Source organism: Eucalyptus grandis, chromosome 7 (assembly GCF_016545825.1).
Source record: "Eucalyptus grandis isolate ANBG69807.140 chromosome 7, ASM1654582v1, whole genome shotgun sequence".
Lineage (NCBI taxonomy): Eukaryota > Viridiplantae > Streptophyta > Magnoliopsida > Myrtales > Myrtaceae > Eucalyptus > Eucalyptus grandis.
In genome coordinates this window covers 53,586,661-53,599,529 of record NC_052618.1, presented here as the reverse complement: position 1 = coordinate 53,599,529, position 12,869 = coordinate 53,586,661, and the positions used below count along the sequence as shown (strand labels likewise).

At 40.9% G+C, this 12,869-nt stretch overlaps 2 protein-coding genes across 2 annotated transcripts; both read left to right on the top strand.

Moving 5' to 3' along the window:
* The first annotated feature begins 176 nt into the window (after positions 1 to 176).
* On the top strand, positions 177 to 2,321 carry LOC104454206 (tetraspanin-5). Its single transcript, XM_010068991.3, has 3 exons — positions 177 to 817; positions 1,001 to 1,323; positions 1,870 to 2,321. The coding sequence occupies exons 1-3, from the start codon at positions 317 to 319 to the stop codon at positions 1,877 to 1,879; spliced, it is 834 nt and encodes a 277-aa protein (XP_010067293.2). The 5' UTR covers positions 177 to 316; the 3' UTR covers positions 1,880 to 2,321.
* A 5,216-nt stretch (positions 2,322 to 7,537) lies between these two features.
* On the top strand, positions 7,538 to 12,772 carry LOC104455835 (MLO-like protein 2). Its single transcript, XM_039316559.1, has 15 exons — positions 7,538 to 7,871; positions 7,996 to 8,053; positions 8,274 to 8,497; positions 8,671 to 8,787; positions 8,870 to 8,930; positions 9,322 to 9,410; positions 9,767 to 9,841; positions 9,925 to 10,019; positions 10,109 to 10,158; positions 10,593 to 10,633; positions 10,741 to 10,914; positions 11,371 to 11,406; positions 11,713 to 11,780; positions 11,962 to 12,022; positions 12,155 to 12,772. Exons 1-15 carry the CDS (start codon positions 7,749 to 7,751, stop codon positions 12,560 to 12,562), a joined length of 1,680 nt encoding a protein of 559 aa, XP_039172493.1. The 5' UTR covers positions 7,538 to 7,748; the 3' UTR covers positions 12,563 to 12,772.
* The last annotated feature ends 97 nt before the right edge of the window (positions 12,773 to 12,869 follow it).

The window sequence follows — 12,869 nt, the reverse complement described above, 5'->3', positions numbered from 1 at the left end:
AAAGGAAGAAAGAAACAAGGTGCACTCATTTCACGAGTTCCTTAATGACTAAGAAGTGCGGATTGAATATGGTCGTTTTCATGTTTGCGATGTAAGTTTTATAATTGAACACCCAGCACACGGAAGCCGAAAAGACAAGAAAAGCAGATCAAAGCTATGATTTTTTTTGAATTGTCGAAGCTTTTTGCCCTAAAGTTAAAGGCGCGATTGGACTTGTTGCCTTCATTTAAATGCGGAAGCTAAAGAAGACATCGCATTAGAATCGCCTTCCCTTGGTCCTTACACATACACAAGACACTCATAGTATCTTTCAACAATGGTGTATCCCCGTTTCCTTAGCAACAACGTGGTCGGTTTCTTGAACCTCCTCTCGCTCTTGGCTTCAATACCCATCATCGGAGCTGGCCTGTGGATGGCGAGGAGCGGCACCACCTGCCAACGCACCCTCCAAACCCCCCTCCTCATCATCGGCTTCGTCATCCTCATCGTTTCCCTGGTGGGATTCATTGGGGCGTGCTTCCACATCGTGTCGGCGCTCTGGCTCTACTTGGTGGTCATGCTGTGCCTCATAGTCGCCTTGATGGCCTTCACTGCGTTCGGGTTTGTAATCACCGCACCGGGCGGCGGGGTGGAGGTCCCTGGCCACAAGTACGAGGAGTACAAGCTCGATGCGTACTCGCCGTGGCTGAGGGACAGGGTCAAGGACCCTCGCTATTGGACGAAAATCAAGAGTTGCATTTTCAGTTCAGGGACTTGCAAGAAGATTGCATCTTGGACGCCTACTGATTACTCGACAAGGGATTTGTCTCCTATACAGGTTAGGCTATGGTCTAACATGCATTCTCCTTAATCTCCATCTAGATTCTTATTTAGGAAAGTTAGTTTATAGAGAAGCACTCTAATTTCATCCAAGTAAGAGCACGACCTAATGGATTGGTATGCGTAGCTCAATTTGTTCTCTACCAATTGAGCTAAACTTAATGTTGCCTTTGAAGTGCAGTCGGGATGCTGCAAGCCGCCGACGTCCTGCGTGTACAATGTGCAGACGGTGGTGCCGCAAGACCCGGACTGCTACAAGTGGAACAACGGCCCGGCGATGCTGTGCTACGACTGCGACTCGTGCAAGGCGGGAGCGCTCGAGGACGCGAGGAGGACGTGGCACAAGGTCTCGCTCCTAAACGTCTTCGTCCTCCTGTTCCTCATTCTGTTCTACTCCGTCAGCTGCTGCGCCTTCCGGAACGCTAGGAGAGAACAGGAACGCTATAACTTTTTCGGATTTGACCCTACCAAGTTATGGCACGGAAGACCCACGAACTACTGTTGGTGAGTGCCTCTGTGCATCACTTACTGTCTCTCTCCCTCTCTTTCACACACACGCACGCACGCACGCACAAAATTTAACCTTCTTATAAGAAACGAAAATTGCAGAGTCGTTGGCTTTTGAACCTTCTTAATTTATTAGTAAAGCTTTCGGGGGTGTTCATACTTGGGGTGTGCTTTTCGGTAAATGGAATCCACCAGATGTCTCAAGTTCCTTTCTTCTTCTCTTTCAATTCGAATCCCGACTGCCTTTTTGGACGCGGGATTTGAAGGGTGCCTTGGAGATTTACCCCAAGTGTCCCCATCTGCTTTTCCTTTTCGCTCGCAAGTAATGCCCTTCGGACATGTGCCGACACCTTTTGTTTCACGAAATTTGATGTTCATCTTGCGAGACCTCTTATTAGTTTTCGCCGTGTCTTTGCGTGCGGTCGGCTTGATCGAGTGAATTGACTTGAGCAATGATTCCTTGCTGGACACGCCGTGATTTAATGTCATTTGCTTTGCCCTTGGTTCTTTTTCATAATGGGTTTTTCTTTTTATGGATTTCAGGTGTTGTTGATCCGTATTAGAGATGGCTGCTGATGAAACAGGACACGAGTACATCCAAGAACTGTATATACTAAGCGCAACACATTTGTATATACTTGCGAATTTTCCCTCTAGAAATCCACAGTTAATGTAGCAACACCTTTTTGTAAAATTTTGGTGGGTATACGATTGATTGCGGGCCCAATAATAGAAAGTTGAGGATGCATCAAGGATTAAAGAAATACAGGAGTAGGTAGAGCCGAGAAAGAGAGAAGGAAAAAGGTGCACCAATCATCAAGGAACACCTATGCACCAATCCAGTCAGCCATCTCTCCCAATTGAAAAAGTAAAATCACTATCTTGCATTGAATCAAAAGTAGGGCTAGAAAAAAAAAACCCTTTCGTTGTCTTCCTTTATTATTGCTTTTTTAGTATAGTAATACTAATATATACAGCTTTAATATTTACTGTTTTTATAAGCTATCCTATTTAAATAAAGAAACGGTTTTATAGAGATATTTCGAATAAAAAAAAGAAAAAAGAAGAAGTATACGTCTTCTTCCGAAAGAGTTTTTAAAAAAAGTTGGTTATAATCAATGCAGTGTGTGTCTCGTGTCATGTATGATTAGTGTATTCAAAAAGGAAATATTTTTATAATGGGCAGGGAACGATGTTACCAAGATCATTCTTCAAAAGCCTTAGTAAAAAGGAGGGAAAGAGGAATATTTTTGAAAAGCTTGACCGCCCAACCAAGAGCAGTCTTGAAACTTGTGCCGTTGTTCTTAGAGATATCCATTAGGCTGCATTTAATAGTTGGAATTTGAGTTCAAATAGGATAATTATTATCCTATCCAATATTAGGAAACATTTTTCAAATTGGATAAACTTAGATATACGTGGAGAGATGCCAAATATGAAATCCGCGATAGAGAGTGGGATAAAGCCTAATTGAGTAAAAATAATTAAAAAAAACTCTATTATCTTTCAACGATTGAGTGATGTAGAGATGCATCCGACAACGAAATGTTTCTTTGCCTTCCAATTAATCCATTGAATCATCAATTGTTCTCAACTCACTCATGTTCTTATTAAATGATTGTGGTTTTGAACCTCCGCACAATTCCCTCCACAGAACCCAAATGGCCATGATAATCTTTCATATCATCAATTTCCTTTGACAATTTGTCACTATTAGTTTTTCCCGAATGAAACTTGTTCGCTCCTCATGCCTTGTCGATTTCGCCACCGCCAACGAGAGCCCACATTGCTTGATTGTCGTCGTCGTTGAGATGCTGGATGAGCATATTTCTTTATAGGCTGGGCCACCCACTTAGGTCTAGTGACTTCATGAAGAGAATTTACTAATTTTTACATATTATGAGTAAGCCTGTATAATGACTTTTGAACTGGTGTCGGACTCGGCCTGCCATTCATCATTGGCTTCATGCCGGATGAACATTGGAATTTTATTCACATTCTTTCGACTTCTCTAAAGTACCTCTTAGGAGGGACGGGCAGAGACGAAAAAGAATTTTGGACGATCGTTGATGAGGCGAAAACTATTACCATACCACCTAGTTTGAGGTTCCTGTGCTGCTCTAGAAAGGAATCTTGCAGAACTTTCTGATGCTTTCAAAATGTCAAGTGGCAATAGTATTCTCGAAAGCCGACAAGTCATATGCTCGAACAACTTCTGTTGATGTTGAGGTACCATAGGCCTTAAAATCACACGAAGGGAGTCGCCTTTTTTAATTTTGGGTGCATAGTTAGACTGGCTTCGAAGCGAAGGTTCCACAATATGGACCGGAATCCATCTCAGCACCATTCGGATCTATCAATTTCGTGGGTCACGGGTGCCTAAAGCGATTTCAACTTGGGATACACTTGCAAAGAAAGTGGATGCCAGTACCATCCCAAGTTGCATTTTGTCCCCAAGTTTCTCCATACGAAGAGGACCGCTTTGAAAGGGATGTCGCAGGGCAACATCCGTTATCGAAAGCAAGCCAAATAATCCTCGTTCTCCACATTTCTAGCTCAAACCCCATGTCTGCAGTCAAACCGGAGCGCTTCAGCTTCAAGAACTTGTTTTTTTTCCCCTCGTGCTGACAAATCACCGCCCGATTTGCACGGCCGCTGTAGCTTACCCCATGTCTGCAGTCAAACCGCAGCGCTTCAGCTTCAAGAACGACTTGTCTTTTTTCCCCTCGTGCTGACAAATCACCGCCCGATTTGCGCGGCCGCTGTAGCTTACCGACTCTCCAAGAAAGAGGGAATTGACCAGACACGACCGGCATTCAGTCCCCAACTGCTTTCGCTTGCAACGGCAGCAGCCTCCCCTCCTCTGGTTTTCTGCTAATTTTAAATTGGGTTATCCACAAATCGTGGAATTGATAGAGAGGACGCTCGGATTTTACGGGAATGCATGTTGAACTTAGACTGCATTTGATGGTTCGAATAAAATTTTGGATAAAATAAATTTGATCTAATCTTACGTTTGGTGTTTATTCAAGATAGGATAAAATCGAATATAAGAGATACATGCCGGACAAAATTATCTAATGGGTGAGGTAAGATAAATGTTGATAGAATTTTAAATATTTATAATAGAAAAGTTATTTTCCTCGAATAATAAAAATTTTAAATTAACAAAATTGAAAATATATTTCAAGATAAAAAATATTTGAACTCGATATAAGAAATTCGAAACAACAAAAAAATAATTTTTTTTTTAAATTTACTCTTATTTTTATTTATACGCGACTTGAATTCTATATTATAATATAAATTCAATATATATATTTATATTTTGCATATTTTATGTATTTTTGTATATTAGGTATATTAGTACAGTTCACCATTTAATAAAATTTTATTAGAGAATGATGGAAGGTGAAAAAATAAATAATAAAGAAAATAGTTTTTAAAAGAGTGGAAAAACAAAACAAAACAAAACAAAACAAAATAAAATAAATTAGGGAATAGTGTTGTGAGAGACTTTTACTATTCCGTTTGTAAACTTTTAGGTTTATTTACATTGATATGTCTTTTATATTAAAAAATGTATATGAGATAATATAAATATATTCTATTTAATTACTGCAGTTCACCAAATAATGAGTACGATATAACAAAATTCATAGATTTCATATCATATTTTGATTAGAAATCCGGACGACTAAACATGGTCTTAATACTTATCGGTTTTGTATATTTTTCTTTCCCTCTTTATCACATGGTCCTATATCAAGCGGTATACCATTTCATCGAGCCTTTAAGGACTCATTAATTATGCGCGTCATAGGTCATGAACGAACCGACGGAATCAAATAGGGAATAAATATGAGGCCAACCGGCTTTAATTGCTGTCGTGCTTCACCTAGAAGATGCATCGAAGGAGGTCGTCATGCGAAATCTGTTCGTTTGGTTATTTGTCGCGGGTCGCGATAACGTTTTACGACATTTCTAACTTGTCGATTGTTTTTTGTGGTCTGAATTTTCTTTCTTCCTCTCTTTTAATTTGTATTTTAGACGTTTAATTAGGCCAATTTTTTTCCCCGCAGACTACTTCAACCTCTCCAGCAGACAACATGTTTGTCGTGTGCTGGGGAGTGTCGCACATAATTAGAGCCTGACACCACAGTGATTCTCGAGCTTATGGATCTGACATCATCAGTCACTTTGACTCAGTTTTATAAACGATTGAGCGGCCTTATTCTGTATTTAAAAAATGAATCCGAAACAATCACATCATATCGAACGAATGCTTATAACAAATGATCCTATGAAGCAATAATTTAATCCATTAAACAAGAACTTCAAAAGTTAGAAATCTCAGGATGTCGGCCATCTAGATAAGATAGAAAGAGAACACGAGGCATGAAATGGACCGGAATCTATCAAGTGGCGTTACCAAAATCTAGATATAGATCAAACAATAAATGAGGAAAGTACGTTAGTGATATGATGCAAACTGCCGACGGTCCAAACCCCACCTTGGCACCACTTGGGATGTATCAGTATCAGTCCCTTTTGCAACGTACGTTTCGGGCTTCCCTTGCTTGGCCTGCCTCAAGCCAACGGGTCAAAAGATCGACCGATCGATCGAAGGGAAACAGATCGGAAAAAGAGCTCGATCTGGTTCGGACGGCCGAGCCAAATCAACTTCGCGTGGAAAATTCGGGCATCCAAAAGAGGGAATTGATTTCAGCTTGGATTACATGCCAACCCGAGTGGCGATTTCGTCCACGCCAACACCTTCAATCGGAAAAGTCGTTCAATCATCCGATTCATCCCTCCATCATCGAGAGGACCACAACGTCGACGGTCAACAGCAAAGCCGCATGTCGCCATGTCCCACTCTTCTTGACCTTTCTAACCCCGCATTCATCCATTGCGGCTGGTTCGCCGGCCGCTATCACCTTCGACGGCGGCTCCTTGCGCTTGTTTCTGTGAATATTAAATTGACCTTATCCACATTCGTGGAATCTGTACACAGAATGCCCGGCGACATCCGCAAATCGTTCCACTTGCATCAAGAAAGGTTCCCCCACCGAGCGACGGGCATTCCCCCCTAAGGACTAGTATAAGCACGCGACGCTATGATTTGAATGGGATACAAATCATGTGGCTAGCTATTCAACCAGTTTTTCAAAAGTTAATATAATAATTCATCACGTGTATGGGATTATTGCATGGAACATATAATAATGAGGTAACTCTTTTTTCTTCTCGGTCACATGACTATTATTAGGTCATGCTTATATTTTGATCATCCGTGTATTAATCATGCAAAAATCTCAAGGGCTCACTAATTACGCAATGAACCCAAGTTGTGATAAACAGGAGGCCAACGTACTCCGACTTCTGTTATGCAACTAGAAGATTGCATTGAACGAGGCCGTCAGCTTCATCGGAAGCAAAATTTCGTTCCTTCGACAATCGATCTCATTGGTTGGTATAAAATTACACGACATTTCGAACCGATTGGTCGTTTATTCTGTCTGAATTTTCTTTCCTCTTCTTTTTGCATTCGTATTTTCTACATTCAGTTCGGTCAAATCGTTCCCGGGTGACCGCTTCAACCTCTCCGAGACAACGTTTTGTGAGGCGAGGGACGCAAAGGAGACGGGTCGCACATGATTAGAGCCTAACACCGCCTGTATTCACGGGCTTAATTCTTTATTGAAGTTTTATCAGTCAACTCGACTACCTTTTGCAAATGATTGAGCGGCCGTCGGTTTAAAAAGGAGGAAGGATTTCTAACTTAAAAAAATGGGAATCTGAGAGAATCATATCAAATTCATGACGGAAGATGATTTAAGAACATAGCAAAAGGCACAAGAATGGAAACCATTGAACAAGCCACCTCGAAGTCAGAAACATCAAGAAATGCAGCACGGAATTTCGTGGAAAGAACGAGATTAGCAATATACGTGTACATCTCCTCGGGCCAAGTCTCTAATCCAATTAATTATCTATTTTTTCTGGCGGATATTTACGCAGGCGACGTAGATAATTAAGCTTCCGTTCTCGGGATGAAGTCAAACGCCCGCGTGAATTGTCCCTCTCTCTTGGTCTCTCGCGCAATTGGAAGAGTCAAAGCTTTGAATGGTCGTCTCTTGCCAGGAAGAGGTACGTGGAGTATATAAAACAGAGTCTCCCTCCCTCTCTCTATATATATTTTATCATATCAGTCACGTCTATAAGTTGTAAAGATCACCCTCTCTTCAAGAGCACCAACGCTAGCCAAGAGCTCCAAACTCTACCCGGGAAGAAGAGAAGAGAACTCATCAAGCTCTTCTGGAAATTAATATTTCCTTTTGTCGACACCATCTCTTGATCTTCATCGTCGTCGTTGTCGTCGTCCGAGAGAGAGAGAGAGAGAGAGAGAGAGAGAGAGAATGGAAAGACCCTTCAAAGAGCGGACCTTGCAGAAGACGTCGACGTGGAGTGTGGCGGTCGTGTGCGTCGTCTTGCTCGCCATCTCCATCTTCATCGAACATATCATTCACCTCTTGGGCAAGGTACGTGTTTACATTTACGTGGCATGTGCAAAGTAAAAATATATCTTTCTTTCTTCTTGTTTGTTCGCATCGAAATTCTGCGTGGAAAAGATTAAGTGAGGGTGCGCTCTTTTTCATCTTGCAGTGGCTGAAGAATAGACGCAAGCCAGCACTTTTTGAAGCCCTTGAAGTGGTTAAAAATGGTACATATACATATTCTTCTCTCTCTGGTACCTTCATAATTTGGCAGAAACTTTTTCAATCCGAACGCGTGCGACGCTCAATAGTTCAATGTAATTGAAATGGATTAGTGATGCAAGTACTAAGAACTTCTAAGCGAAGAACTCGATCTGAAAGCTTAAGCGCACAGAGACGTGTATGTTTAGAGTATGAGACTCAACGTCCTGCGGAATTAATGTGCAGAGCTCATGCTTCTGGGGTTCATATCCTTGCTCCTCACTGTGTTTCAAGAACACATTGCGGGCATCTGCATTTCGGAAAATATCGCATACACGTGGCTTCCTTGTAGCGAGGAGGAGCTGAGCAAGATTTATCCTAACGGAAGGAGACTCCTCGACTTTTCCGCCGGGCCCATCTCTCGCCGGAGTTTGGCCACTAAGGGATATGACAAATGCACGGAAGAAGAGGCAAGCTAGCTCTTTAGTTTCTCCCATCTGAATCTTAATGCACAACGACTGACAGATTCCTCTTCACTTTGGCTTTTATGAATAAGTCTTCTTGAAGGTTTATTTTGATGGGGCATTCTTTCCCCTAAAACTCAGGTCTTTAACGAGACAAGAATGTGGCTTCGTTGTTACAGGGGAAGGTTGCGTTTGTTACAGCATACGGGATACACCAGCTCCACATCTTCATCTTTGTCTTAGCCATTTTCCATGTGCTCTACGGCATTACGACTTTGGCTCTCGGCACCTTTAAGGTAATCTGTCTGTCTGTCTGTCTGTCTGTCTGTCTGTCTGTCTGTCTCTCTGTGTTTGTCTGACAGGTTAACTGCTTTGCAGATGAGAAAGTGGAAAGTGTGGGAAAATGAGACAAAGACAACTGAATACCAATTCTACAATGGTCAGTGTCATCTTCGACTCTTGAATGCCGTATGGGTGTAGGCATCTCTAGGAGAAATTTTTTAGTGGACCAGCATTCATTGGGCCATCAACTTGGCAAGAGAACTTCTAATATCTGACTTGCTTTTTCTTTCTAACATTTACTTGTTCATGATTAATAATATGCAAACTTTACTTTTTTTTTTACTTAAGCAATTATAAGGACAGATATACACAAATATCAGGCTGTCATTCAACCGGTAATCGGCCCAAGTGAATGTTCAAGCAACAATTTTACATCAACTCGGTCCACTGGTCACGCTGTGTAGTTATACCGTCAGTTACATGGGACAGCGACTTAGAGCCGCTTTGTGGAGTAGAAACTGGCATTATAAAATGATGTTGTGTTGCAGATCCAGAGAGGTTCAGGTTCGCAAGAGATACATCATTCGGGAGAAGACACTTGAGCTTTTGGAGCCGCTCACCAATTTCCCTCTGGATTGTGAGTCAATCTTAGGCTTTATCAATTTTCTCTAATCGTAATCGTTTCTCTGCCATGGACATAAATATGTGAAAGCACGGCTTTAAATTGTTATGTAGATATAAATGTAACTTGTTTAATAATGTTGGGGTACATGAAATCTGTCTTCTGTACACAATAGACATTGACTTTCAATCTACTACTTGTATGGGGAATCAATTATTAGTCAAGTCTCAGAGAAAAGCACTAAGGAAACTTCATTTTTGGTTAAATGAGCCGCAAAACATGATAGTTTCCAAAGAGAAATATTGTACTAATGTTCCATTAAAGAGCTGAGAGGGAAGAATATCTCACATGGGTTTCTTCTTCTGCACCAGGTGTGCTTCTTCAGACAATTCCTTGGATCAGTCACAAAGGTTGATTACATGGTACTGAGGCATGGCTTTATCATGGTAAGCATCACCCCAGAAAAATCAATTATCGCTTTTGAGACAGTTAAAATTGAGTTTCATCTTTTGATGATATGTATTTGCAGGCGCATTTAGCACCCGAAAATGCACCCAGCTTTGACTTCCAGAATTACATCTCCAGGTCACTCGACGAGGATTTCAAAGTGGTTGTTGGGATAAGGTTCGTGCTTTCGACCTCACCAAAGCTTATCGCCGTTATATCTTATTCATTTGATAATGCAACTAAAAATTCTAACTCTGTATTTGCAGTCCTACTATATGGTTCACTGCAGTGTTGTTCCTGCTGTCCAATACACATGGTAAGTTCTGCTTCGAACATATGACCAATTGCTACAAGAAAATTTCTGCAAAAGATGATATTAGCATCATGTCATAGAAGATTACTTTATCAGCAAGTTCGCTAATCAGCTAAATGGATCTCAGTGGTAATTTAAGGTCCAATGTATCATTGGGAAAGCAATAGACGGACAAGAGTCACATATGAATTCTATTTCATTCTAAAATTCTATTAAATCATAATGCAACCAAAAATCTTACCTTTGAGCAATTGGTCTTAATATTTCAAATAACTTTGACAGCTTTAGCGTAAAGACATGAAATCTGTCTCTATTTTTGGCTAAGATGTAATGAAAAGCTTTTTCTTCTATGTTGATGTTGGTAATTAAAATTTGCATTAGAGTTGCTACAGTAACCTTTTGATGAGTAAAGACTGTTCTTTTCCCTATAACTGCAGGATGGTACTCTTACATGTGGTTGCCATTCATTTCTTTGATAGTAAGTACTGATCTATGACATATTTTACTTCATCCATTTAAGTTGGTTTCGCAAGTTCTTAGTAAATACACTACAAATTATTGACCAGTATAAATTTACTTTTGCAGATAATACTGATGGTAGGAACCAAGCTACAAGTCATTATCACAGAAATGGGACTAAGAATTCAAGAGAGAGGGGATGTGGTCAAGGGTACACCACTGGTTCAGCCAGGCGACGAGCTTTTCTGGTTCGGTCGGCCACGCTTCATCCTCTTTTTAATTCACTTTGTCCTATTTCAGGTACTTTCCTTCATCTCGTTACTTTCAAGCATCAGTGTTTGTGAAGAATAAGTTTAATGCGCCCCATTGTCTTTGAAAATTAGGCAAAAAAAGGAGCACAGAATAGGCTCCTTGGAGTGTCCTCGAAGAGGAGACAAGAAAAGTTGAACTTAATAATCTTCTGAACTAGAGCAGAGAGTATGAAGATATATAAAATCAAAATAGACATACTGAGGACTGCATTAGAGAAGTAGAAAATGGAGAGCAGCTTTTGGTAAACTTTGAATGCAAAAACTAGAAAACTCCTTTACAACTGAATGCATCCCATAATGAATGTTTATGGCATTAGCAAGTGAAGGATGCTTTTTCAGACTACATTCTCACTGATTGTACTTCTGTGATACTGGAAAATCCTGTATATTATCATCTCAGATCACATTTTATGCTTACAAGTTATTCGCGTTGTTTTCTTTGCAGAATGCTTTTCAACTAGCTTTCTTCGCCTGGAGCACAGTGAGTATTTCAGTTCAGCGAGCGCTTTCCCCTAGTTTAACCATCACATGATCACTGAACATGCTTTCCAATAGAGGGAATAATTCTTTGTTTTATTTGGGAAGGAGACAATGTCTAAATAGCCTTTTGAAGCCTCCTAGTTTGGACATGCAGTGCACGCTACTGAAAATAACCTAATAAAAACTCCAATGATCAAAGTTTCGCCTACTGAGACTTGTCTAAGATCTCGGCTAACTTCTGTATTGTATTTACTTGTCATGCAATTGAAATAGTTTCGCTAATTGTTCCACTTAACTCTGCTTTCAGTGGCAATTCAAGGTGCAGAATTGCTTCCACTACAAGCCTGAAGAAATCATCATCAGAATTGCAATGGGGTGAGTCTCGATCAATCAAGACACAGATAGGGTTTTGAACGTGGCAACTAATGAAGATTTAAAATGCCACCGATCCATCCAGCGCTATTAAATGGATGATCGAATTTCATTGTGAATGTCGGTTTCCACCAACGTCCCCCAAACAAGCTTCTAACATAGAGCATATTCCTCATTTCTCCAGGGTCATCATACAGATTTTGTGCAGTTATGTGACCTTGCCACTCTACGCCTTAGTAACCCAGGTTAGGACTTGTGGATTCTTGATCGTATCACTCTAATAATGCAGAGTGTCACAGTAGTGATTTTTTCCCCTAAAAAATAAAGACAGGCTCTTCTTCAATGAATATTGAGATGATACTTCTCCTGTTTTGCAGATGGGATCCACCATGAAACCCACCATCTTCCATGATCGAGTGGCAACAGCATTGAGGCACTGGCACCATGGTGCAAGGAGGCATGTCAGGCACAGCCAACACTCAAATAACCCAACACCCTCTGGAACCGCACCAGCAACTCCAGAGCATGGCTCGTCACCTATCCATCTCCTGCACCACTGCCGACAGAGGAGCCTCGATAGCCCTGTCACTTCTCCAAGGAAATCTGATGGTGAAAATGAACAGTGGGCAGTCATAGGCTTGCAATCCCCACAGAACCAGGGAATTGATAGCAGGCATTTGGATACCACAGGACAAGAGGGATCGACCCAACAACCAAACTCGACTAGTAATCAACATGAAATCGACATAACACTATCTGATTTCTCATTTCAGAAGCATTCTTAGTGGTGTTGATTGATAGTTAGCTGCAATGCATCTTACTCAGAGGTTTGTACACATTTGTACATGAGAGCTACCGTGAAAGGATGTTTAAAAAATACGTCAAGTGGATACGCCACGGTTAATCATTCTGTAAGAGTTCATTGATTATACATTTGTAGTTTCTATACTGATTCTGTCAGAAAAATTATGTGCGACTTTGGGAGCATTCTTCTCTGTCAAGCATTAGATTTTGATGTGCACTGAAGAACGTAAGTCTAAATTTCTATCTTCTGTGAATGCATTAAATGATAGAAATAAACTGACTCACTCC

Bases quoted from the DNA above. Each gene is read 5' to 3' on its own strand.
- LOC104454206 (XM_010068991.3), top strand. From the start codon at position 317: ATGGTGTATCCCCGTTTCCTTAGCAACAACGTGGTCGGTTTCTTGAAC. The intron at 818-1,000 runs GTTAGGCTATGG...TTTGAAGTGCAG, and splicing joins GGGATTTGTCTCCTATACAG to TCGGGATGCTGCAAGCCGCC.
- LOC104455835 (XM_039316559.1), top strand. From the start codon at position 7,749: ATGGAAAGACCCTTCAAAGAGCGGACCTTGCAGAAGACGTCGACGTGG. The intron at 8,498-8,670 runs GCAAGCTAGCTC...TCGTTGTTACAG, and splicing joins ACAAATGCACGGAAGAAGAG to GGGAAGGTTGCGTTTGTTAC. The intron at 8,931-9,321 runs GTCAGTGTCATC...GTTGTGTTGCAG, and splicing joins TGAATACCAATTCTACAATG to ATCCAGAGAGGTTCAGGTTC.